The sequence below is a fragment of the Antechinus flavipes genome, chromosome X, assembly GCF_016432865.1.
Source record: "Antechinus flavipes isolate AdamAnt ecotype Samford, QLD, Australia chromosome X, AdamAnt_v2, whole genome shotgun sequence".
Classification (NCBI taxonomy): domain Eukaryota; kingdom Metazoa; phylum Chordata; class Mammalia; order Dasyuromorphia; family Dasyuridae; genus Antechinus; species Antechinus flavipes.
In genome coordinates, this window is record NC_067404.1 from 86,325,483 (window position 1) to 86,350,654 (window position 25,172).

The 25,172-nt window shown below is 41.5% G+C and overlaps 1 protein-coding gene across 3 annotated transcripts in view; it reads right to left on the bottom strand.

Annotated features, from left to right (window-relative positions):
- Positions 1-3,516: 3,516 nt before the first annotated feature.
- The window catches only part of LOC127543025 (uncharacterized), an 89,182-nt gene continuing 67,526 nt past the window's right edge, over positions 3,517-25,172 (bottom strand). The window contains exons 1-3 of one of the 3 annotated variants that reach the window (XM_051968986.1): positions 11,124-11,241; positions 9,491-9,540; positions 3,517-7,342 (exon numbers count right to left, since the gene is read on the bottom strand). In XM_051968986.1, the coding sequence (XP_051824946.1) occupies positions 6,579-7,342; positions 9,491-9,521 (795 nt within the window). In that variant the 5' untranslated portion in view covers positions 9,522-9,540; positions 11,124-11,241 and the 3' untranslated portion in view covers positions 3,517-6,578. Of the gene's footprint in view, positions 7,343-9,490; positions 9,541-11,123; positions 11,242-25,172 lie in introns of those variants that run through there. The other 2 variants (XM_051968987.1, XM_051968985.1) reach the window with 2 other exon arrangements.

Genomic DNA, 25,172 nt, shown 5'->3' on the forward strand with positions numbered 1-25,172 from the left:
ATGGATGTTGGATTTTATCAAATGCTTTTTCTGCATCTATTGAGATGATCATATGGTTTTTGTTTGTTTGGTTATTGATATAGTCAATTATGCTAATAGTTTTCCTAATATTGAACCAGCCCTGCATTCCTGGTATAAATCCTACTTGGTCATAGTGTATTATCCTGGTGACGATTTTCTGTAATCTTTTTGCTAATATTTTATTTAAGATTTTAGCATCAATATTCATTAGGGAGATTGGTCTATAATTTTCTTTCTCTGTTTTCAGCCTACCTGGTTTAGGTATCAGTACCACGTCTGTGTCATAAAAGGAGTTTGGTAGGACTCCTTCAATCCCTATTTTTTCAAATAATTTCTATAACATTGGAATTAATTGTTCTTTAAATGTTTGGTAGAATTCACATGTAAAACCATCTGGTCCTGGGATTTTTTCTTAGGGAGTTGATTGATAGTTTGTTCTATTTCTTTTTCTGAGATGGGACTGTTTAGGATGAATATTATTTTTCTAAAAGAAACTCTCAGGGGGCTGATTTTAGAGGGGCCTGGAGAGGGGACTGCTTCCCAGTCGGAAGGTGGTACATGACCTGATGCTAAATGAAATGAGCAGGATGACAAGGTCATTGTACGTGGCAACAAGAAGATGATACAGTACTCCATACTGATGGACGTGGCTCTCTTTTAAAAGGAGATGATTTGGGGATGAAGAGAGCCATCTACACCCAGAGAGAAGACTGTGGGAATTGAGTCTGGATCACAACATAATATTTTCATTATTTGGTTCGCTTGCATTTTCAGAGTTTTGGTTCCGGATCTGATTTTTCTTGTGCAGCAAAATACTTGTAAGCTTACATATATTGCCTTAAGCGTCATATTTTCACATGTATAATATATATTGGATTGCCTGCCATCTAGGGGAGAAGGGACCATGAGTGCAAGCTCTTCCTGGACTTTTCTGTTAGTTTTCATCATATACAGTCCCGTGCTGCTTCCTATATGCCCCTGAGCGGGGCACCTTTAAGTCCCCAAGTCCCGACTCCTACACTCCCTCATTGAGCTCCCAGACAATTCTGAAGGCTCATTAAAGGCCCATTCTGAAGCCTAGCTGGAAGAGTACAACATTCTTAGGGAAGGATTGCCAGATGGATTGTACACAGGGGCCCCAGGCAGGGGCTTCAAAACTCTTTTCAAAGCCTTCCCTTAGAAGAGTGAAAACGTCTCTAGAATTGTTGCTAAAGGAGATCATGCTTCCAGGAGGCCACACTGTTCCCCTTTGAGGAAATAAAAGCACAAATTGGGGGGAAAGTTCTTAGAAATTTATTCTGGAAAAGCTGGATGAGAGACATCCATGATAACTATCTTCCCCTCTCCGTCGTCCTCTCCGTGTGGTCCCCAGTTCCTCTCCCTAGTGACCCCCATTCTGACCCCAATTTGTTTCTCCTTTTTTGCTCATATTGGACTCTTGCATGTTTCATCGACTTGAGAGTTGTTTCTTCCGGAGTGTAAGCCATGGAATTCCAACTAGTTGGTCAAATCCCGGGATCCCCGATTCCGACACTCAGCAGCCCCCTGCTGCTGACACCGCCTGCAAGTCCCGTCCTCACTCTGGACCGCAATAGGCCCCGCCAGCTCTTCAGCCCTTTTCAGCTGAAGCAGCTCCAGAAGATGAGACCTTTGTCCCTTTGTCTCAAAGGAATGTGGGTCAGGACAGCTTGAGGGGAGAAGAATGGGAGAATGGCCCGAAGGCCTTGGGCCTGGACAGTGCTCGAGTTCCATGGATACCACTGGCTGCCGGGTGGCAGTTGAGGCTCTGTGACGACAGGGCTTCCCAGTCGGAGGGTGCGAGCTGGTGGAAGCAGGGTCTCCCATTGCTGCTCATTGCTTGAAGCAGCATTATCCTCTGGCCCGCTTGCTGGAGGACTCAAGCACTAGAATGGACCAAGATTGCTTCGCTAAAGCGGTTCTGGAAATCTTCCACCCGTGTGAGGTTGTTGGCCCTTTCTAAATGGTAGGTGGCGGCTTACAGTTAGTACTGAGGAGAGGGACCAGCCTGAAGGCCTTGCTAGCAAGGATGTCCTAGTGGAAGAAATGCATCGGGACTGATGTGAGGTGGCGTGAAAAAGGAACTGCGCCGACCAGGGCAAGGTCTCAGAGGCTCTATCTAGGACCTTAGGTTTTTGTTTCAGGACATCACACGATCCCTATTCTCAGAGGATTGTAGCACAGAAAAGTCAGAGCCTAGCTCTAAATTTCAGGCAGTCACATGATCCCTGTTTGTAAAGGTCAGTAGGGGAGAAAAATCAGATCCTAGGCCAAAATTTCAGGCAGTTCATATGACCCAAACAACCTAGACAGTCGTGCTGGTCATTGGTCAGTGGTTGCTTCCTTTTCGGTCCATCCAATGAACCCCAGCCTTTTGCTAGTTAAGCCATTCCCTCTTTCCCACCTGGGGCCCCACACCAGGCTGCTCCCTTGGGGTGCTGGCACCTTTCCTTGCAAGGACTGAATCCATGCTTTCTGTGGGCATCTGGAGATGCCTCCAACTAGCCCCTTTGAGCCGGGGGGGGGGGGGGTCGCACACAGATTCCTGCTTCTTTCCTTTGTCCTGGTTTTTTGCCTCGGGATCGGATTTTTTCTTCCACAACCTGAGAAATGTGGTTAAATGGGTAAAAGAATTGTAATGATTTCATTTTGGTCACTTGCCGTCTGGAGAACATGAGATTAAGGGAGTGAAAGAGAAACATTGGCAACAAAGTCTGACAACAATGAATGTTGAAAACGATTTGGAAAAATACGAAATTTCAAGATGGAAAAGAAATTCTAAAATACTAGATGAAATCTTTCCAATGGAAGATCTCTTCTGAACTCTTCTCTCGTTTTCCTCCCTCCCCTTTTATCTCAATCTTTTCCCTCTGTCTTCCCTTCTTCCCTCCCTCCCTCAGTTCATCTCCCTCCATGCTGCCTGTTCTTTCTCCTTCCTTCCTGCCCTATCTCCTGCCTCCCCTCACAATCAACCCTCGGTGGATATCTTTCCAGTCTTTTCCCGAGCTGCTGACGTGTCTTGTTCAATTCCATTTTTAACACATTCATATTTGAATTTCTTTCTTCCAAAATTTTCCCTTTCATCTGAGGGTTTTTGAAATTTGGCACTATTATTCCTATGTCTTTTCCACAATGGATTTCGTTGAAGTCGTTGAAAATGGGGATTTTTTTTTCCTATTTCTACATTTTCTCCTCATTTATCATTCCAGGACAATATTCCCAAATTATTTCTTGCAAGGTTCTATTTTTGGTCACACTTTTCAGTAATCAAGTTATTCAGTTTTCTATTCTACTAATATTCTAACATGTTCTCCAGATCTGTCTTTTATGTTTCACATTCTTCTATTTGTTTCCAATGTTTACAATTGGTTTTGTTATTTCTTGATTGTTCTGCATTTCCCTGGCTTCCCATTACCAATCTTCAGTTTTCAAAGAATTCTTTTCATCTCGGGACTCCTTTCCTCCTTGGCAAGTTGGTTTCCTTTTTTTTCCCCATATGCTTTTGGTTTTTCTTGGAGAGATTTTTTTTGGTTACATTTTCCTCTATTTGATTTGATTTTTTAAATTCTTTTTTGAGTACTTCTACACATTTTCTTTGGGGTTGCAGCCATTGCACATTACTCTTTGGAGTAAAAGCTTTTTTTACTGAAATGGCTTCCTCTGAAGATAAACTCTCGTTTTCCCTGTTCCCGTAATATATTTCAATGGTGGGATTCATCTTTGCAGATGCAATTTTTAAAAAACGAGATTAAGCACCTCTAACTGTAGTATGAGAGGAAGGTTCCTCAAGTTTCCCTTCAGTGTTTCCCTCTGACCAGTAATCCCCAAACTCCAAAAATAGGAACCCCAAAGCAAGAGCTCCCCTCTCCTGCAAGGACTGGTAGCCAGCTGCATCCCTGGCCCACTGCCTCTGTACCCATTGGGGACTGGTTCCTTCTTCGAAGGTTTTTTTTTTGGTCCCACTTTTCAGGTAGTCCAGTTCTACATGGTTCTATTTTATTCTAATCTCTTCTCCAGATCTTTTATGTTTCACATTGTTCTATTTATTTCCAATATTTCCAATTTGTTTTATTTCTTGATTTTTCTGCATTTGCCTGGATTCCCATTGCCAATCTTCAATTTTCAAAGAATTATTTTTTCTTGAGATTCCTTTCCTCCTTTGCAAGTTGGTTTCCTTTTTTTCCCATAGGCTTTTGGTTTTTCTTGGATTTTTTTTTTTTTTGGTTACATTTTCCTCAATTTCATTTCATTTGTAAATTCTTTTTTGAGTAGTTCTACATATTTTCTCTTGGTTTGCAGCAATTGCACATTTCTCTTTGGGGTAAAAACTTTTTGACTTAAGTGTCCACCTCTGAAGATGAATTCTCCTTTTCCCTGTTCCCATAATATATTTCAATGGTGGGATTCTTCTTTGCTGATGCATTTTTTCAAAAAGAGGTTTAGCACATCTAATTGTGGTGTGGGGCGAAAGTTCCTCAAGTTTCTCTTCAGTGTTTCCCTCTGACCAGGAACCCCAAACTCTCTGACCAGGAGCCCCAAAGCAAGCTCTCGCCTCTCCTGCAAGGACTGGCAGCCAACTGCATCCATGGCCCACTGTATCTGGACTCATTGGTTCCTTCTTGGAAGGTTCTGTTTGGGATCACCCTTTGCACATAGTCTAGTTCTACACTTTTATTCTATTCTAATCTGTTCTCCAGATCTTTTATGTTTCACATTCTATTTATTTCCTTTTTTTTTTTTTGAAATTTTATTTAATAATTACTTTATATTGACACAATCCATGCCTGGGTAATTTTTTTTTACCACATTATCCCTTGCACTCGTTTCTGTTCAGATTTTTCCCCACATTCTATTTATTTCAATTTGCTTTGTTATTTCTTGATTTTTCTGCAATTCCCTGGCTTCCCATCGCCAATCTTCATTTTTCAAAGAATTATTTTCATTTTGAGACTCCTTTCCTCATTGTAAGTTGGTTTCCTTTTTTTCCCATAAGCTTTTTGAGGGGTTGGTTTTTTTTTTTTTTTTTTTTTGGACAGGTTTGTTTTTGGTTACATTTCGGTCCATTCCATTTGATTTTAAATTCTTTTTTAAGTTCTACATATTTTCTTAAGCGTTACAGCCATTGCACATTACTCTTTGGGGTAAAAGCTTTTTTACTTAAGTGTCTGAAGATGAACTCTCCTTTTCCCTGTTCCCATAATATATTTCAATGGTGGGATTCTTCTTTGCAGAAACATTTTTGAGAAAAGAGATTAAGTACCTCTGTGGTGTGCCGGGAAGGTTCCTCAAGCTTCCCTTCACTGTTTCCTTGTGACCGGTAACTCCAAAACCCCCAAAACAGGAACCCCAGAGCAAGGGTTTCCCTCTCCTGCAAATACTGATAGCCAGCTGCAACCCTGCCCCACTGCCTCTGTACCCATTGGGGGCTGGTTCCTTCTTGGAAGTTTCTTTTTATGGTCACACTTTTCCGGGACTCAATTTCTATGCTTTTCTATTTTCTTCTAATCTGTTCTCCAGCTCTGTCTTTTAGCTTTCACATTGTTCTATTTATTTCCAATATTGCCAATTTGTTTGATTATTTCTTGATTTTCAGCATTTCCCTGGCATCCCTTTGCTGATCTAAATTTTTCAAAACATCATTTTCATCTTGAGATTCCTATCCTGGGTTGCAGATTTGTTTCCATTTTTTTTTCCCCATATGATTTTGTTTTTCTTTGGAGTGATTTTTTTTTTTTTGGTTACATTTTCCTCAATTTCCTTTGATTTTTACATTCTTTTTTGAGTTAGTTCTATTTATTGCCTTTTGGTTTGCAGCAATTGCACATTTCTTTTGAGGGTAAAAACTTTTTTGCTTCAATGTCCACCTCTGAAGATGAATTCTCCTTTTTCCTGTTCCCACTATATATCTGAATGGTGGGAGGCTTCTTTGCAAGTGCAATTTTGTAAACAAGAATGTTAAGCACCTCTAATTGTGGTGTGTGACAAAGTTCCTCAAGCTTCTGTTCAGTGTTTCCTTTTGAGCAGGAAGCCCAAAATCTCTGACCAGGAACCCCTAAAGCAAGAGGTCCCCTCTCCTACAAATCGTGGCAGCCAGCTGCATCCTTGCCCCACTGGCCCTGTACCCACTGCCGGCTGGTTCCTTCTTTCCAGGGCCAGGTCTTCAGGTAGTCAGTGGCACCGCTGGGCCCGGCTGCCATCCCACTCAGGCCAGCTTCACTCAGGCCTCCAGCTCTCAGACTTCAACTTGACTCTCAGAGAGTTTGGGAGATAAAACACTCTGTGCTTCTGCTGAGGCTCCAGCCCCTCCCAGCTAGACCAGGAGTCCCCACTTCTTCTGTGGATTTAGCCCCCACATGTTGCCCTCTTCAGACACGTTCACGTCCAGCCCAGAGGCTTTCTTCACTTTTTTGGTTGGTCTGGAGGACCCCTGTGCTACCTCGAATTTTTGATTGAAAGGGGTCCCTTCACACACTTCTTCTCTTTGGGGGGGAGGGGGAAATGGGGAGAGCTGGAACTGGAGTCTAGGCTCCAAGCCCTCCCTACCGTCCTCCAGAGAATAAACTTCTCCAAAAGCCCCGAAAGCAACCTCGGTTTGTCTCTGGGCCTTGTCTCTGGGCGCTTGAAGAGGATTGCTCGCGGTCCGTCCTCGGAGTTGTTTTAGACTTGGCATCCAAGGCTGGCTGGACTTTGCCTCTCCTTTTCCAGAGCCCTTGCCTGCCTTTGGCGGGGGAAGAGGCTGGGCTCTCTTGTTGGCCTTGAGCATCTTTTGCTAGGGGCCAATTGAAGGAGGGCTCGTGGGGCATTTCCTGGCACGTGGTGCATTCTGTGGGAGGGGCTGGATGCACTTTCTTGCTGCTTGGATCACCAAAGGTCTTTTTGATCGAGATGACTCGCGTTTGTTCTTCCTCGGCTTCAGAATCGTCCCCTTGGTCCCATGTGGAAGAGGATTCCGAGGTGATCTCGGAGGAGGATGTCTCGGATCTTGTGTCCCTGTGGCTCTTGTCAGCCCAGGCCTGCATGACTTTCTCCAGGACCCTGGGCAAACCAGGAGGGAATAGTTCCTCCAGAAGCAGGGGAACTTCCAGCGAACTAGAAGGAGCCGCCAAAGCTGAACTTGGCCCCCAGGATGGGCCCGCTACCTCCTCCTCCTGCCTTGCTGAGGCGGCAGCCGGGATGCCGTTCTGGCCCTCCACATCCAGCACTTGCTCATCACTGCTTGAGGAGCAGGGAGTAACCCGATGAGGGGGACCTGGGAAAAGGGATTTGGCCTTCTGGAAAAAGCTCTTCTCCTCCGGGACCAAGTCTGTGAATGAAGAAGGGACCATATGAACAAAGGGGAACGAATCGGCAAGCAGATTTGGGCGGGGGAAAGATAGGAGCGGCTCACGGTTTAGGATTTACCCCCAGGGATCCCTGGCCTTTGGAGGACAACCGGACCCTTGTCAGTGTGCTCTTGCATATGCTCTCCCTCGTTCACATACTGGGAGGAAGCCCAAGAGACAACTTCATTCCTTCCTATTTTTCTGGTAACCCTCTTGTTTGTACAGTTGTTTGTAGGGGCTCACCGCCTTAGACTGGGAGCTCCTCCGGACCAGAGCCCGGCTTGGGCCATTCTTTGCATCCCCCCAGTGCTTACTGTGGAGCTTGGCCCACAGCAGATAATGTGGATTGACTCTGGCCTCCATTCATTCTTCCCCCTTTCTCACTTTTCTAAACTCTGCACTGTCATTTCTCACATTCTCATTCAGTTGAGTTTTACTAATTAAAATGCAAAATTACTCTTAGAACTTCCAAAGTACAAAAGGGAAGATATTTTTGGCTTTTTATTGAATTTCTTGAATATTGTCCCCTAGTTACATTCACATTTTTTCCTTTTACATTTGTTTTTAAGATTTTTGCTTTCTAGCTTCTTTCCCGGATTCCCACCCACAATTAAGAAACCACATTTCAAACTAGGCCAACTTTTCCATCAAAGTTGTGAATAAAAACATACATCTCCCACCTTAATCAAAAAGAAACACCTCAAGAAAAATTAAGTGAAAAGTAGAGCCATCAAAAGAGAAATAGAGAATGCTTCTCTCTGTATTCAGATATAATTATTCCTAATCTGTGAATCGATAGGATTTGTTTGTTTGTCTAAGTCCTTCAGAGGAGTTGTAGATGATTGTGCTACTGGGAAAAACCAAATCATTTTCAAATGGTCACCCCAGAATATTGCTGTCACTTCATATAGGGCATATTTCACCCTCTTCAAGGAAGACTTTGCAGGGTTTTTTTCCCCCTCTGAAAACATTCTGCTCATCATTTCCCAGAGAACAATGATATCTCATCAGAGAAATGGGTTTCAAAAATGGTTTTTCCATTTCCCGTTGATCATTGTATTTCCCCCCATTTATTCTCTTTCTTTTCAGTCTCTTTCCTCAAAAGTGTTTCATTACTGATCAATGACTTGCCCAAAATGACCTGTTCTTTTATCATCTTCCCCTTCCCATATTCCATTCCCCTCCTATTTTCCTGCAGACTAAGATAGAGTTCCATGGCCCTATTCAGTATTTATGGTGCCTCCTATTTGAACCAATACCACTAAGAATAAGGTTCACTCAACCAACTTCTCCTCTCCCTCTTCCATTCGATGAGAAAACTTTTTTCTAGCCTCTCTTTCTTATGGTAGATCATTTACACCATTCACTTCTCTTTTCCCCTCTTCCTGTACATTCCTATAGCAGTCCTTTCCATCATTTTTAAAAAAGATATTATCCCTTCCAATTCCACTCATACCCCTTACCCTCTGAGTGTGGATACTCCTTTTACCTCTCAGAATATTGATCATGTCCTAAGCAGTTGAAAGCATCCTCCTAGGTCGCAATGTTATCACATCAAGCTTAACCACTCCCAGGTGGATTGAACCTGCTTCAGTCTCTCACTTGAGCTCTCTTCCCAAATTCCCACATCATCTCTCTTGAACATTTTGTCCCATTTGCCCAACTGCACCAGAAGCTCCAAGTGTCCAAAAGAGAACCTGTTCTTTGTCCTGCACTCTCTGCCCTCTTCTGAAATTCCCTTTCCTGTCCACCAGGTGTGCCGGCTCAGGCAGCCACCACTCTTCCCTTTGCTTAGCCCACATAGGAGCCATCGAGTTAGGCATCTTTGAATTCCTTCCTCAACCTGTTTTTTTTTTCCGCAGAGGTCTTCTTTTCTTCCCTCACGGAGCTAGCAACCAGTTCACCCTGTTCCCCTGTCTCCTAACCTCTTCTGTTAACCTGATTGTTCCATTAGGATCATGCCTTGACACATTACTTTTCTATCCTCGAGATGGATCTGGCATATTCTTGTTTGTGAGCTTTTGGCCTTTCCTCTTAGAATGAATTTTGGGGTGTCTCTTCCTCCTTTAATATAGTGACTGATAAAAGAACAAGTATGACTACATGTTTGTTGATTAATTGATTCTCACCGTGGGGCAATATCTGAGTTTTCTTCCCCATGTTGAAGCCGAGGGAATTCCTGAGGGAAGAAAATGTCAACAAATTAACACTAAGCTTTGGTTCCAATAACTACCCCATCTTCCCAGCTAAAGGAGCAGCAAGCAGTACAAGAAAGCCCGGACAGCTCACTGGGCACAGCCCAGCTATGGCCTTTCATCATCCTATGTGTTTTTACAGTAGAGCCAGCCTCAACACAATTGATAAAAATCTTTTTTTTTCCATTTTATCCAGTTTGATCCATTCCTAAAGGTCCCTTCCCTGTTTCCCCCTTTCTCCATCCCTTCTTTCCTCTCTCCTCATCATTCAAAGGAATCCAAAGGCAGCAACTGAGAAACTCCCTTCTATGTCAATAGAAAAACAAGAGGATGGAACCTTGTAGGCAAAGTGTCTGTCAGTAGAAAGCAGAACCTGTAAAGTTCATTGGTTTGCTGTGGCGGGTAACTTCTATCACACTACCCAAAGCACAAAATTTCTGAGAATCATTCCAATTTTCTTTGATTTCACAACATCCTATGGACCTGTCAGGCTTACTGTCCATGGGCTCCCATCCCTGCTGCTGCTTTCCCCAAAGAGTTCTCTCCTATTTGTATTCTCAGATGCACAAGACCTAAGGCCAAAGTCCTAACTACAGTGTGGGCCTACCCTGGACTAACCTTTCTTAACCCTTTCAGTGTTTTGAAGCACACGACCTCTCTAAGAAGAAATGACAGATTGGCTCCCCAACTACAGGAGAAAGGGATTTTTTACACCTACATTGGATATCTCCAGGTACAATAAATAAACTTGCCCACCTCCTCTAATCAAAAGAAAATGGAAAACATATACATTTTGAGATTGCAAAGAATTTGTTTATGAATTTGAAATATGGTTTGGAGAAAGATGGAATAGTTGTCAGAGTGTCAATTGTCAGAACGAGGTGAAGAACTCCTCTCCTTTCCACCCAAGGGGATGCACACGGTTCAGCTTGATTCCCCAATGGATGGAATTGTTTGAATGCTCTAACAATGAGGATTTGGAGGCAGTCTTGAGGTCATCTCAAGGAGAAAAAGAAAGAGAGGAAGCACCTCTCTTCCATCCTTTCCACTGTCCTCAACAGCCTTTCCCAATATACCATCTCGTTGGATCCTTACAACCACCCAGTGAGGAAATGGAGGCAAGCAGGTGAAATGGTTTGCCTCAGCAACACTCAACTCTGTGTGAGGTTGAATTGGAAACACAGGTCCTCCTAAGCCCCAGGCCCATGTCTTTGTTCTACATAAGAACAGAGAAGCTTCTTCAGGATAACAACAAAAGCTATTTTCTTTGGAAGTGAGTCTCTGATAGTTTGAGTTACCGCAACAGAGTCTACAGAAGAGGGTTCTCTCTTATGATCTCAGTTGTATCCTAGCTGCTCCCCCCATTGAGTACAGAGGAACCACCATCTTGTCCATCTCCTATTGCTGGTACAAGGTATGTCTCTCAGATCTCTAGAAACCACGACTTCCCACAAAATAACACACCTCACCCCCCCAAAAAAAATACCAACGACCTCATTCTTCCTTCTATACATATTTGGCTAACCCCATCCCCAGGATACTCTATATCATTTGTAAATCCTCCTACCTCTGAGAGCTTCTCGAAGATGCGAAAAACAAGGCAATCCCTTAGTGGGTGAGGAATCAGGATATGGAACGAACAGACACACACAAACAAAAACACACACACAAACACACACACACACACACACACACACACACAGTCTCTCTCTTTCTCTCACTCTCCCTCCTTGCACTCTCTGTCTCACTCTGTCTCTATCACACTCTCTTCTATTTCTACTGTTTCTATTTCTATCTTTTCTCTAAATCTGTCTCTATCTATCGCTATCTTCTCTATATAACTATCAATTTTCTCTATCTCTAGCTCTATCTACTTTATATCTATCTCTATCTACACTATATCTAACTCTATCTTCTCTCTATCTCTATCTATTCTATATCTATCTGTATCTTCTCTATATCTATCTCTATCTACTCAATATCTATCTCTATCTTCTCTATCTCTAGCTCTATCTACTCTATATCTATCTCTATCTACTCTATATCTATCTCTATCTTGGCTATATCTATCTCTATTTCTCTATCTCTAGCTCTATCTCTAGCTTCCCTATATCTATCTCTATCTTCTCTATCTCTATCTCTATCTCTGTCTATATCTATCTCTATCTCTATCTACTCTATCTCTATCTCTATCTCTATCTCTGTCTATATCTATCTCTATCTTCTCTCTATCTCTATCTCTATCTACTCTATCTCTATCTCTATCTACTCTATCTCTATCTCTATCTACTCTCTATCTATCTCTATCTTCTCTCTATCTATTCCCCTTCTCCCTGTCCCAACCCTCTCCTTTCTTTCTCCCACAACAATCTTCCCTCCCACTCCCTCCCTCTCCCTCCCTTTCCCCACCGCCCTCCCCTCCCCTTCCCCGGCCCCTCCCCCCTACTCCCTCTCTCCCTCTCTCGCTCCTACCACCTCTCTCCTTCTCTCGCTCCGACCACCTCTCTCCTTCTCTTCTCTCCTCTCCTTCTCCTTCTACCTCTCTCCTCCTCTCCTCCTTCCGCCTCTCTCCCACTCGCTCTCCCTGCCTCTGGCTCTGGCGCTCTCTCGCTCTCTCACTCGCTCTCGCTCTCTCTCGCTCTCTCACGCTCACTCTCTCTCCCGCACAGAGCACGGGCGCTTGAGATTCCTGCTCTTTTATCCTACTAACTCTTTGTGAGGTACTGATGACCTCACATGGAACCCTTTTTCTGTTCTATCACTTGCCTTCTTCCAATCTCCTCTGTCATTGGAAGGCTGGAATAGATGTGTAGAAACAGGAACCTTGTTGGTTACATAGTTTCATCAACCTATGCCCCTCTGCCTGTATTGGGTTTCAAACTTTATTTCCCCCTGATTCTCATTACATACATTGTCATCTTCCACCGAGAGTGTATCTTTACCAAAGATTCAAAAGAGCTCTCAACATTTAACTTTTTCAATCATTGTCTTTGTCTGACTGTCCATGAAAAAGGAAAAAACAAAACTACATTTGTATCTGACGTGCAGAGAGAAGGGGGATAGGATATTCTTCTTTGTAAAACTTCTTTGATTCAGCTTTTGTTTCTTTTCTCTTTCTGGTTCAAATCCAGAACTGATATTTGGCTGTCTTTATTGTCAGGACAACAGAACTGACTTTTACCTCCTTCTCCTCTTCTCTATCTTCCCTAATATTCTTTACCTCCATTCATTCCCTGTTGTCAATCTTCCTTTCATTGATTTTTATTGAAGTTTTTTATTTCCAAAACATAAACAAGGATCATTTTTTCCACCTTGATCCTTGAAAAATCCTGCATTCCAATTATTCCCACCTTCCCCCCCTCACCTAGGTAGCATGCAATCCAATATGTGCTCAACATGGCTAAAATACATGTTCCATCCAAAATAGGCCTGCCAATTTATACAATTACATTGCTGCACAAGAAAAAGGAGATCAAAAAGTAAAACAAACTGGGAAGGAAAAATTTCAAGCAAATCAGATGAAAAAGTGTGAAAAGCCTATATTGTCATCTACCCTCAGTTCCCACAGTCCTCTCCCTGGGTAAGGTAACGCTCATCATCACAAGATCATTGGCATAGGCCTGAATCCCCTCATTGTTGAAGAGAGCCACTTCCATCACATTTGGTCCTCCTACAATCTTGTGTTGCCATGTACAGTGATCTCCTGCTTCTGCTCACTTCACTTAGCACCTTTTCCTACAAGTCTCTCCAGGCTTGTCTGCTACCACCCTGCTGGTCACCAAACTTCCTCTCACACCCTGGATAGAAAGTCTGCCTCTCTTGAAATCATCTTGTGGATTTGACTTAGCCAATTTGCCAAGGCACTGCTAGCTTTGTTGTGAAAGGGTTCATTTCAGGCTCTCTAATAATTCTCCTAATAGTCCTACAAATCAACTCGAAAATAAGATGGAAAAAGGGCTTGATCGAGTGGATAATTTTCTCTAAACTAAAAGTTTGTATCTGAAAAAACAAAAAACAAAAAACAAAAACCCACACACCCCCAAGACGGATCTGGGTCAGGTTTGCACTTTAAAGCCTGGAGACCTGAGAGTATGCAGCTCTCAATTGGGACAGGTGAAAGAGAACAAAGAAAGAGGGCATCAGTCAAACAAAGTAACCGGAAAGGGAAGAGGACTCATTTTCTGGAATTCTATAAGTTTTGTTAGGCTTCTTGAAAGTATCTTGTGACTAAGCTTATTATCCTGACCAATAACTAGTTGCAGTTACAAAGATCCCAATGAAGGATGACTTGAATGATAATCTACAGCTTTGCTAAGTAGGAATAATGTCTAGTGATTGGCTTTTATATCTGGAATGTTGTACTTAAGGCTATCTCCTCAGATATCAAGATGAGTTTTAAATTTTAGATGATGAATCTCTATTAGGGTTGCATGAGACAATCACTAATCTCTGGTATGTGCTAGAATCGTGCATTTGTTTACTTTCATCACAAAATCTTCGAAATTGGTGTGCAGACATTGAAACATTACGGAAAATTTAAATCTGTATTCGATATGATTTTGTGGCAAAAAAAAAAAAATAGGTGAATAAAACAAAGTCCTGGTAACTTACCTTAATAGATCACATGTTAAATCCCCTAACTAGATGAAATATGTGGCTTTTTGAATGTTTATTGGGTAATTTGTAAAAATTTTGATCTATGCTTTAAAATTTCATCACTTTGCCTAGACATTTGTATAAGTTTTCTGAAATTTATGAAATAAATTTTGAAATACCACCACAGTTATTTAGATATTAGATATATTATGAATAAGAATGGTTTGAAAAAGAAGGGACAAAAAAGATTGGTTTACAAAAGCAATTGATTGTTTGAATGGAACATCTTGTAAGAATACTCCAAGGTAAAATACTGATTTAAAGAAAAAACTTGTTTTAATTGGTGTGTATGTTGAAATTAGAAATGACTATAAATTAAATGAGATAACTCTCCATTTTTGTGAAAAGCTATGTTGTGTTTCTTCAGCTATGATTGATGGAAATTGTGAAATTGTTCATCAAATAGAGTTACTGTCATAATACTAAAACCTAAAATTGTAAAGGATTATTGATGTGTGATAGGTTGATAGAAAGAAAGAGACAGCATGGTAGAAAGAGGGAAAAAGAGAGAGGGAGACAGGAGATGTGAGGGATAGACAATAGCAGAATGTTTTGGCTGGTATCAAAAGGTAGCTTCAAGACCCAAAAATTGAGAAACAGAAGGGACGCCAAGAATGGTAGTTACGAGATGGAGTCGGAGAACATAGAAAGGGGTTTTAATAATGATGGAAAGAAAGGGTCATTCTTTACTGGATCTTGCCATTTGCCAGGAGAAAGGAAACTCGAGTTTGGGGCATGACTTTGGCCGTCAGGCACAATCCTGAAAGGGACTTAACATCCTAAGAGAGTTAGCTCTAAGGAGGAGAGGTGGGTTTGGAAAGCTTAGTGGCGATAGCAGTGACACCACATGGCATAGGGTTAGGCCAAGGACAGCACGAGGCAGAGTGTCCTGGGGGGCTGACCCAGGGGAGGCCAGTGGCCTTGGGGTTGTCCATGGGTAGATTTTGTGGGGAGGATTTGGCCCCAGATACATGGATGGGATAGGGAAGGAGACTTCTGTCCCTGTTTTGTACACTTGTCGGGTTGGGAAAATGCTTGGTTTTGTATGTAGAGTTCCAGTCTCTTCGTCTTTAGGTTTCTGGAGAACTTCAGAACAGGTCTATTTCAAATGGGAAGGGGAAGAGTCTGGCAGGTAGCCAAAGGGCTACCAACATGTGTATCCCCTTGGATACAGCAGGGTTTCTATGGAGCTAATATCCCAAAGAGATCTTCAAAGGAGGGAAAGGGGCCCACATGTGCCAAAATGTTTGTGGCAGCCCTTTTTGCAGTGGCAAGAAACTGGAACCTGAATGGATGCCCATCAGTTGGAGAATGGCTGAATAAACTAGGGTGTATGAATGTTATGGAATATTATTTTTCTATTTTTTTTAATGCTAAATTTGATTTTAGAAGTACTAAGTCCTTTATTTTTAAATTAGACCTGATTTTTTTTTAATTTTTATTTAATAATTACTTTATATTGACACTCGTTTCTGTTCCGATTTTTTTTTCCCTCCCTCCCTCCACCCCCTCCCCTAGATGGCAAGCAGTCCTTTATATGTTGGATATGTTGCAGTATATCCTAGATACAATACATGTTTGCAGAACCGAACAGTTCTCTTGTTGCATAGGGAGAATTGGATTCAGAAGGTATAAATAACCCGGGAAGAAAAACAAAAATGCAGATAGTTCACATTCGTTTCCCAGTGTTCTTTCTTTGGGTGTAGCTGCTTTTGTCCGTCATTTATCAAATGAAACTCAGTTAGTTCTCTTTGTCAAAGAAATCCACTTCCATCAAAATATGTCCTCATACAATATCGTTGTCGAAGTGTATAATGATCTCCTGGTTCTGCTCATTTCACTTAGCATCAGTTCATGTAAGTCTCGCCAGTCCTCTCTGTATTCATCCTGCTGGTCATTTCTTACAGAACAATAATATTCCATAACATTCATATACCACAATTTACCCAGCCATTCTCCAATTGATGGGCATCCATTCATTTTCCAGTTTCTAGCCACTACAAACAGGGCTGCTACAAACATTTTGGCACATACAGGTCCCTTTCCTTTCTTTAGTATTTCTTTGGGATATAAGCCCAATAGAAACACTGCTGGATCAAAGGGTATGCACAATTTGATAATTTTTTGGGCATAATTCCAGATTGCTCTCCAGAATGGTTGGATTCGTTCACAACTCCACCAACAATGCATTAGTGTCCCAGTTTTCCCGCATCCCCTCCAACATTCATCATTATTTTTTCCTGTCATCTTAGCCAGTCTGACAGGTGTGTAGTGGTATCTCAGAGTTGTCTTAATTTGCATTTCTCTGATCAATAATGATTTGGAACACTCTTTCATATGAGTGGTAATAGTTTCAATTTCATCCTCTGAAAATTGTCTGTTCATGTCCTTTGACCATTTATCAATTGGAGAATGGCTTGATTTCTTATAAATTTGAGTCAGTTCTCTATATATTTTGGAAATGAGGCCTTTATCAGAACCTTTAACTGTGAAAATGTTTTCCCAGTTTGTTGCTTCCCTTCTAATCTTGTTTGCATTAGTTTTATTTGTACAAAGGCTTTTTAATTTGATGGAATCAAAATTTTCTATTTTGTGATCAGTAATGGTCTCTAGTTCATCTTTGGTCACAAATTCCTTTCTCCTCCACAAGTCTGAGAGATAAACTATTCTGTGTTCCTCTAATTTATTTATAATCTCGTTCTTTATGCCTAGGTCATAGACCCATTTTGATCTTATCTTGGTATATGGTGTTAAGTGTGGGTCCATGCCTAATTTCTGCCATACTAATTTCCAATTATCCCAGCAGTTTTTATCAAATAATGAATTCTTTTCCCAGAAGTTAGGGGCTTTGGGTTTGTCAAACACTAGATTGCTGTAGTTGACTATTCTGTCTTGTGAACCTAGCCTTTTCCACTGATCCACTAATCTATTTCTTAGCCAATACCAAATGGTTTTGGTGACTGCTGCTTTATAATATAATTTTAGATCAGGTACAGCTGGGCCACCTTCATTTGATTTTTTTTTCATTAATTCCCTTGAGATTCTCGACTTTTTATTGTTCCATATGAATTTTGTTGTTATTTTTTCTAGATCAATAAAATATTTTCTTGGAAGTCTGATTGGTATAGCACTAAATAAATAGATTAGTTGAGGGAGTATTGTCATCTTTATTATGTTAGCTCGGCCGATCCAAGAGCACTTAATATTTTTCCAATTATTTAAGTCTGACTTTATTTGTGTGGAGACATTTTTATAATTTTGCTCATATAATTCCTGACTTTCCTTTGGTAGATAGATTCCCAAATATTTTATGGTATCAACAGTTATTCTGAATGGAATTTCTCTTTGTATCTCTTGCTGTTGGGTTTTGTTGGTGATGTATAAAAATGTTGAGGATTTATGGGGATTTATTTTGTAGCCAGCTACTTTGCTAAAATTATGAATTATTTCCAATAGCTTTTTAGTAGAATCCCTGGGGTTCTCTAGGTATACCATCATATCATCTGCAAAGAGTGATAGTTTGGTTTCCTCATTGCCTACTCTAATTCCTTTAATATCTTTCTCGACTCTTATTGCCGAGGCTAGTGTTTCTAATACGATATTAAATAATAATGGTGATAGTGGGCAACCTTGCTTCACTCCAGATCTTACTGGGAAAGGTTCCAGTTTTTCCCCATTGCATATGATGCTTACTGATGGTTTTAAATATATGCTCCTGACTATTTTAAGCAAAAGTCCATTTATTCCTATGCTCTCAAGTGTTTTTATTAGGAATGGATGTTGGATTTTATCAAATGCTTTTTCTGCATCTATTGAGATGATCATATGGTTTTTGTTTGTTTGGTTATTGATATAGTCAATTATGCTAATAGTTTTCCTAATATTGAACCAGCCCTGCATTCCTGGTATAAATCCTACTTGGTCATAGTGTATTATCCTGGTGACGATTTTCTGTAATCTTTTTGCTAATATTTTATTTAAGATTTTAGCATCAATATTCATTAGGGAGATTGGTCTATAATTTTCTTTCTCTGTTTTCAGCCTACCTGGTTTAGGTATCAGTACCACGTCTGTGTCATAAAAGGAGTTTGGTAGGACTCCTTCAATCCCTATTTTTTCAAATAATTTCTATAACATTGGAATTAATTGTTCTTTAAATGTTTGGTAGAATTCACATGTAAAACCATCTGGTCCTGGGGATTTTTTCTTAGGGAGTTGATTGATAGTTTGTTCTATTTCTTTTTCTGAGATGGGACTGTTTAGGATGAATATTATTTTTCTAAAAGAAACTCTCAGGGGGCTGATTTTAGAGGGGCCTGGAGAGGGGACTGCTTCCCAGTCGGAAGGTGGTACATGACCTGATGCTAAATGAAATGAGCAGGATGACAAGGTCATTGTACGTGGCAACAAGAAGATGATACAGTACTCCATACTGATGGACGTGGCTCTCTTTTAAAAGGAGATGATTTGGGGATGAAGAGAGCCATCTACACCCAGAGAGAAGACTGTGGGAATTGAGTCTGGATCACAACATAATATTTTCATTATTTGGTTCGCTTGCATTTTCAGAGTTTTGGTTCCGGATCTGATTTTTCTTGTGCAGCAAAATACTTGTAAGCTTACATATATTGCCTTAAGCGTCATATTTTCACATGTATAATATATATTGGATTGCCTGCCATCTAGGGGAGAAGGGACCATGAGTGCAAGCTCTTCCTGGACTTTTCTGTTAGTTTTCATCATATACAGTCCCGTGCTGCTTCCTATATGCCCCTGAGCGGGGCACCTTTAAGTCCCCAAGTCCCGACTCCTACACTCCCTCATTGAGCTCCCAGACAATTCTGAAGGCTCATTAAAGGCCCATTCTGAAGCCTAGCTGGAAGAGTACAACATTCTTAGGGAAGGATTGCCAGATGGATTGTACACAGGGGCCCCAGGCAGGGGCTTCAAAACTCTTTTCAAAGCCTTCCCTTAGAAGAGTGAAAACGTCTCTAGAATTGTTGCTAAAGGAGATCATGCTTCCAGGAGGCCACACTGTTCCCCTTTGAGGAAATAAAAGCACAAATTGGGGGGGAAAGTTCTTAGAAATTTATTCTGGAAAAGCTGGATGAGAGACATCCATGATAACTATCTTCCCCTCTCCGTCGTCCTCTCCGTGTGGTCCCCAGTTCCTCTCCCTAGTGACCCCCATTCTGACCCCAATTTGTTTCTCCTTTTTTGCTCATATTGGACTCTTGCATGTTTCATCGACTTGAGAGTTGTTTCTTCCGGAGTGTAAGCCATGGAATTCCAACTAGTTGGTCAAATCCCGGGATCCCCGATTCCGACACTCAGCAGCCCCCTGCTGCTGACACCGCCTGCAAGTCCCGTCCTCACTCTGGACCGCAATAGGCCCCGCCAGCTCTTCAGCCCTTTTCAGCTGAAGCAGCTCCAGAAGATGAGACCTTTGTCCCTTTGTCTCAAAGGAATGTGGGTCAGGACAGCTTGAGGGGAGAAGAATGGGAGAATGGCCCGAAGGCCTTGGGCCTGGACAGTGCTCGAGTTCCATGGATACCACTGGCTGCCGGGTGGCAGTTGAGGCTCTGTGACGACAGGGCTTCCCAGTCGGAGGGTGCGAGCTGGTGGAAGCAGGGTCTCCCATTGCTGCTCATTGCTTGAAGCAGCATTATCCTCTGGCCCGCTTGCTGGAGGACTCAAGCACTAGAATGGACCAAGATTGCTTCGCTAAAGCGGTTCTGGAAATCTTCCACCCGTGTGAGGTTGTTGGCCCTTTCTAAATGGTAGGTGGCGGCTTACAGTTAGTACTGAGGAGAGGGACCAGCCTGAAGGCCTTGCTAGCAAGGATGTCCTAGTGGAAGAAATGCATCGGGACTGATGTGAGGTGGCGTGAAAAAGGAACTGCGCCGACCAGGGCAAGGTCTCAGAGGCTCTATCTAGGACCTTAGGTTTTTGTTTCAGGACATCACACGATCCCTATTCTCAGAGGATTGTAGCACAGAAAAGTCAGAGCCTAGCTCTAAATTTCAGGCAGTCACATGATCCCTGTTTGTAAAGGTCAGTAGGGGAGAAAAATCAGATCCTAGGCCAAAATTTCAGGCAGTTCATATGACCCAAACAACCTAGACAGTCGTGCTGGTCATTGGTCAGTGGTTGCTTCCTTTTCGGTCCATCCAATGAACCCCAGCCTTTTGCTAGTTAAGCCATTCCCTCTTTCCCACCTGGGGCCCCACACCAGGCTGCTCCCTTGGGGTGCTGGCACCTTTCCTTGCAAGGACTGAATCCATGCTTTCTGTGGGCATCTGGAGATGCCTCCAACTAGCCCCTTTGAGCCGGGGGGGGGGGGGGTCGCACACAGATTCCTGCTTCTTTCCTTTGTCCTGGTTTTTTGCCTCGGGATCGGATTTTTTCTTCCACAACCTGAGAAATGTGGTTAAATGGGTAAAAGAATTGTAATGATTTCATTTTGGTCACTTGCCGTCTGGAGAACATGAGATTAAGGGAGTGAAAGAGAAACATTGGCAACAAAGTCTGACAACAATGAATGTTGAAAACGATTTGGAAAAATACGAAATTTCAAGATGGAAAAGAAATTCTAAAATACTAGATGAAATCTTTCCAATGGAAGATCTCTTCTGAACTCTTCTCTCGTTTTCCTCCCTCCCCTTTTATCTCAATCTTTTCCCTCTGTCTTCCCTTCTTCCCTCCCTCCCTCAGTTCATCTCCCTCCATGCTGCCTGTTCTTTCTCCTTCCTTCCTGCCCTATCTCCTGCCTCCCCTCACAATCAACCCTCGGTGGATATCTTTCCAGTCTTTTCCCGAGCTGCTGACGTGTCTTGTTCAATTCCATTTTTAACACATTCATATTTGAATTTCTTTCTTCCAAAATTTTCCCTTTCATCTGAGGGTTTTTGAAATTTGGCACTATTATTCCTATGTCTTTTCCACAATGGATTTCGTTGAAGTCGTTGAAAATGGGGATTTTTTTTTCCTATTTCTACATTTTCTCCTCATTTATCATTCCAGGACAATATTCCCAAATTATTTCTTGCAAGGTTCTATTTTTGGTCACACTTTTCAGTAATCAAGTTATTCAGTTTTCTATTCTACTAATATTCTAACATGTTCTCCAGATCTGTCTTTTATGTTTCACATTCTTCTATTTGTTTCCAATGTTTACAATTGGTTTTGTTATTTCTTGATTGTTCTGCATTTCCCTGGCTTCCCATTACCAATCTTCAGTTTTCAAAGAATTCTTTTCATCTCGGGACTCCTTTCCTCCTTGGCAAGTTGGTTTCCTTTTTTTTCCCCATATGCTTTTGGTTTTTCTTGGAGAGATTTTTTTTGGTTACATTTTCCTCTATTTGATTTGATTTTTTAAATTCTTTTTTTGAGTACTTCTACACATTTTCTTTGGGGTTGCAGCCATTGCACATTACTCTTTGGAGTAAAAGCTTTTTTTACTGAAATGGCTTCCTCTGAAGATAAACTCTCGTTTTCCCTGTTCCCGTAATATATTTCAATGGTGGGATTCATCTTTGCAGATGCAATTTTTAAAAAACGAGATTAAGCACCTCTAACTGTAGTATGAGAGGAAGGTTCCTCAAGTTTCCCTTCAGTGTTTCCCTCTGACCAGTAATCCCCAAACTCCAAAAATAGGAACCCCAAAGCAAGAGCTCCCCTCTCCTGCAAGGACTGGTAGCCAGCTGCATCCCTGGCCCACTGCCTCTGTACCCATTGGGGACTGGTTCCTTCTTCGAAGGTTTTTTTTTTGGTCCCACTTTTCAGGTAGTCCAGTTCTACATGGTTCTATTTTATTCTAATCTCTTCTCCAGATCTTTTATGTTTCACATTGTTCTATTTATTTCCAATATTTCCAATTTGTTTTATTTCTTGATTTTTCTGCATTTGCCTGGATTCCCATTGCCAATCTTCAATTTTCAAAGAATTATTTTTTCTTGAGATTCCTTTCCTCCTTTGCAAGTTGGTTTCCTTTTTTTTCCCATAGGCTTTTGGTTTTTCTTGGATTTTTTTTTTTTGGTTACATTTTCCTCAATTTCATTTCATTTGTAAATTCTTTTTTTGAGTAGTTCTACATATTTTCTCTTGGTTTGCAGCAATTGCACATTTCTCTTTGGGGTAAAAACTTTTTGACTTAAGTGTCCACCTCTGAAGATGAATTCTCCTTTTCCCTGTTCCCATAATATATTTCAATGGTGGGATTCTTCTTTGCTGATGCATTTTTTCAAAAAGAGGTTTAGCACATCTAATTGTGGTGTGGGGCGAAAGTTCCTCAAGTTTCTCTTCAGTGTTTCCCTCTGACCAGGAACCCCAAACTCTCTGACCAGGAGCCCCAAAGCAAGCTCTCGCCTCTCCTGCAAGGACTGGCAGCCAACTGCATCCATGGCCCACTGTATCTGGACTCATTGGTTCCTTCTTGGAAGGTTCTGTTTGGGATCACCCTTTGCACATAGTCTAGTTCTACACTTTTATTCTATTCTAATCTGTTCTCCAGATCTTTTATGTTTCACATTCTATTTATTTCCTTTTTTTTTTTTTGAAATTTTATTTAATAATTACTTTATATTGACACAATCCATGCCTGGGTAATTTTTTTTTACCACATTATCCCTTGCACTCGTTTCTGTTCAGATTTTTCCCCACATTCTATTTATTTCAATTTGCTTTGTTATTTCTTGATTTTTCTGCAATTCCCTGGCTTCCCATCGCCAATCTTCATTTTTCAAAGAATTATTTTCATTTTGAGACTCCTTTCCTCATTGTAAGTTGGTTTCCTTTTTTTCCCATAAGCTTTTTGAGGGGTTGGTTTTTTTTTTTTTTTTTTTTTGGACAGGTTTGTTTTTGGTTACATTTCGGTCCATTCCATTTGATTTTAAATTCTTTTTTAAGTTCTACATATTTTCTTAAGCGTTACAGCCATTGCACATTACTCTTTGGGGTAAAAGCTTTTTTACTTAAGTGTCTGAAGATGAACTCTCCTTTTCCCTGTTCCCATAATATATTTCAATGGTGGGATTCTTCTTTGCAGAAACATTTTTGAGAAAAGAGATTAAGTACCTCTGTGGTGTGCCGGGAAGGTTCCTCAAGCTTCCCTTCACTGTTTCCTTGTGACCGGTAACTCCAAAACCCCCAAAACAGGAACCCCAGAGCAAGGGTTTCCCTCTCCTGCAAATACTGATAGCCAGCTGCAACCCTGCCCCACTGCCTCTGTACCCATTGGGGGCTGGTTCCTTCTTGGAAGTTTCTTTTTATGGTCACACTTTTCCGGGACTCAATTTCTATGCTTTTCTATTTTCTTCTAATCTGTTCTCCAGCTCTGTCTTTTAGCTTTCACATTGTTCTATTTATTTCCAATATTGCCAATTTGTTTGATTATTTCTTGATTTTCAGCATTTCCCTGGCATCCCTTTGCTGATCTAAATTTTTCAAAACATCATTTTCATCTTGAGATTCCTATCCTGGGTTGCAGATTTGTTTCCATTTTTTTTTCCCCATATGATTTTGTTTTTCTTTGGAGTGATTTTTTTTTTTTTGGTTACATTTTCCTCAATTTCCTTTGATTTTTACATTCTTTTTTGAGTTAGTTCTATTTATTGCCTTTTGGTTTGCAGCAATTGCACATTTCTTTTGAGGGTAAAAACTTTTTTGCTTCAATGTCCACCTCTGAAGATGAATTCTCCTTTTTCCTGTTCCCACTATATATCTGAATGGTGGGAGGCTTCTTTGCAAGTGCAATTTTGTAAACAAGAATGTTAAGCACCTCTAATTGTGGTGTGTGACAAAGTTCCTCAAGCTTCTGTTCAGTGTTTCCTTTTGAGCAGGAAGCCCAAAATCTCTGACCAGGAACCCCTAAAGCAAGAGGTCCCCTCTCCTACAAATCGTGGCAGCCAGCTGCATCCTTGCCCCACTGGCCCTGTACCCACTGCCGGCTGGTTCCTTCTTTCCAGGGCCAGGTCTTCAGGTAGTCAGTGGCACCGCTGGGCCCGGCTGCCATCCCACTCAGGCCAGCTTCACTCAGGCCTCCAGCTCTCAGACTTCAACTTGACTCTCAGAGAGTTTGGGAGATAAAACACTCTGTGCTTCTGCTGAGGCTCCAGCCCCTCCCAGCTAGACCAGGAGTCCCCACTTCTTCTGTGGATTTAGCCCCCACATGTTGCCCTCTTCAGACACGTTCACGTCCAGCCCAGAGGCTTTCTTCACTTTTTTGGTTGGTCTGGAGGACCCCTGTGCTACCTCGAATTTTTGATTGAAAGGGGTCCCTTCACACACTTCTTCTCTTTGGGGGGGAGGGGGAAATGGGGAGAGCTGGAACTGGAGTCTAGGCTCCAAGCCCTCCCTACCGTCCTCCAGAGAATAAACTTCTCCAAAAGCCCCGAAAGCAACCTCGGTTTGTCTCTGGGCCTTGTCTCTGGGCGCTTGAAGAGGATTGCTCGCGGTCCGTCCTCGGAGTTGTTTTAGACTTGGCATCCAAGGCTGGCTGGACTTTGCCTCTCCTTTTCCAGAGCCCTTGCCTGCCTTTGGCGGGAATCAGCATTCCTATATGTCAAAAACAAAACTCTGCAAAAAGTAACAGAAAAAAAATCTGATTTAAAATAATTTTACACACTCTATATCTGGGAGTACAATTGCCGAAACAAAACCAGAAATTATATAACTATATAACAAAATTACAAAAAATATCTTATGCAAATAAAATCAGATTTAAACAACTGGAGAAATATTGTTTACAGGGAGGTTGGATCAATAGATAAAAAATAATAATTTTCCTTTGACTAATTTATATATTCATCACCATCCCAATTAGAAGATGGAATTTTTTTTAATGGACTGGGAACAAGATTTACAAAATTCATTTCCAGAAAGAGAAAGTCAAGAATAACTAAGGAAATATTGTAAAAAAAAAAATGTAAAGCAAGGAAACTTTTGGAAGCATCAGATCTTA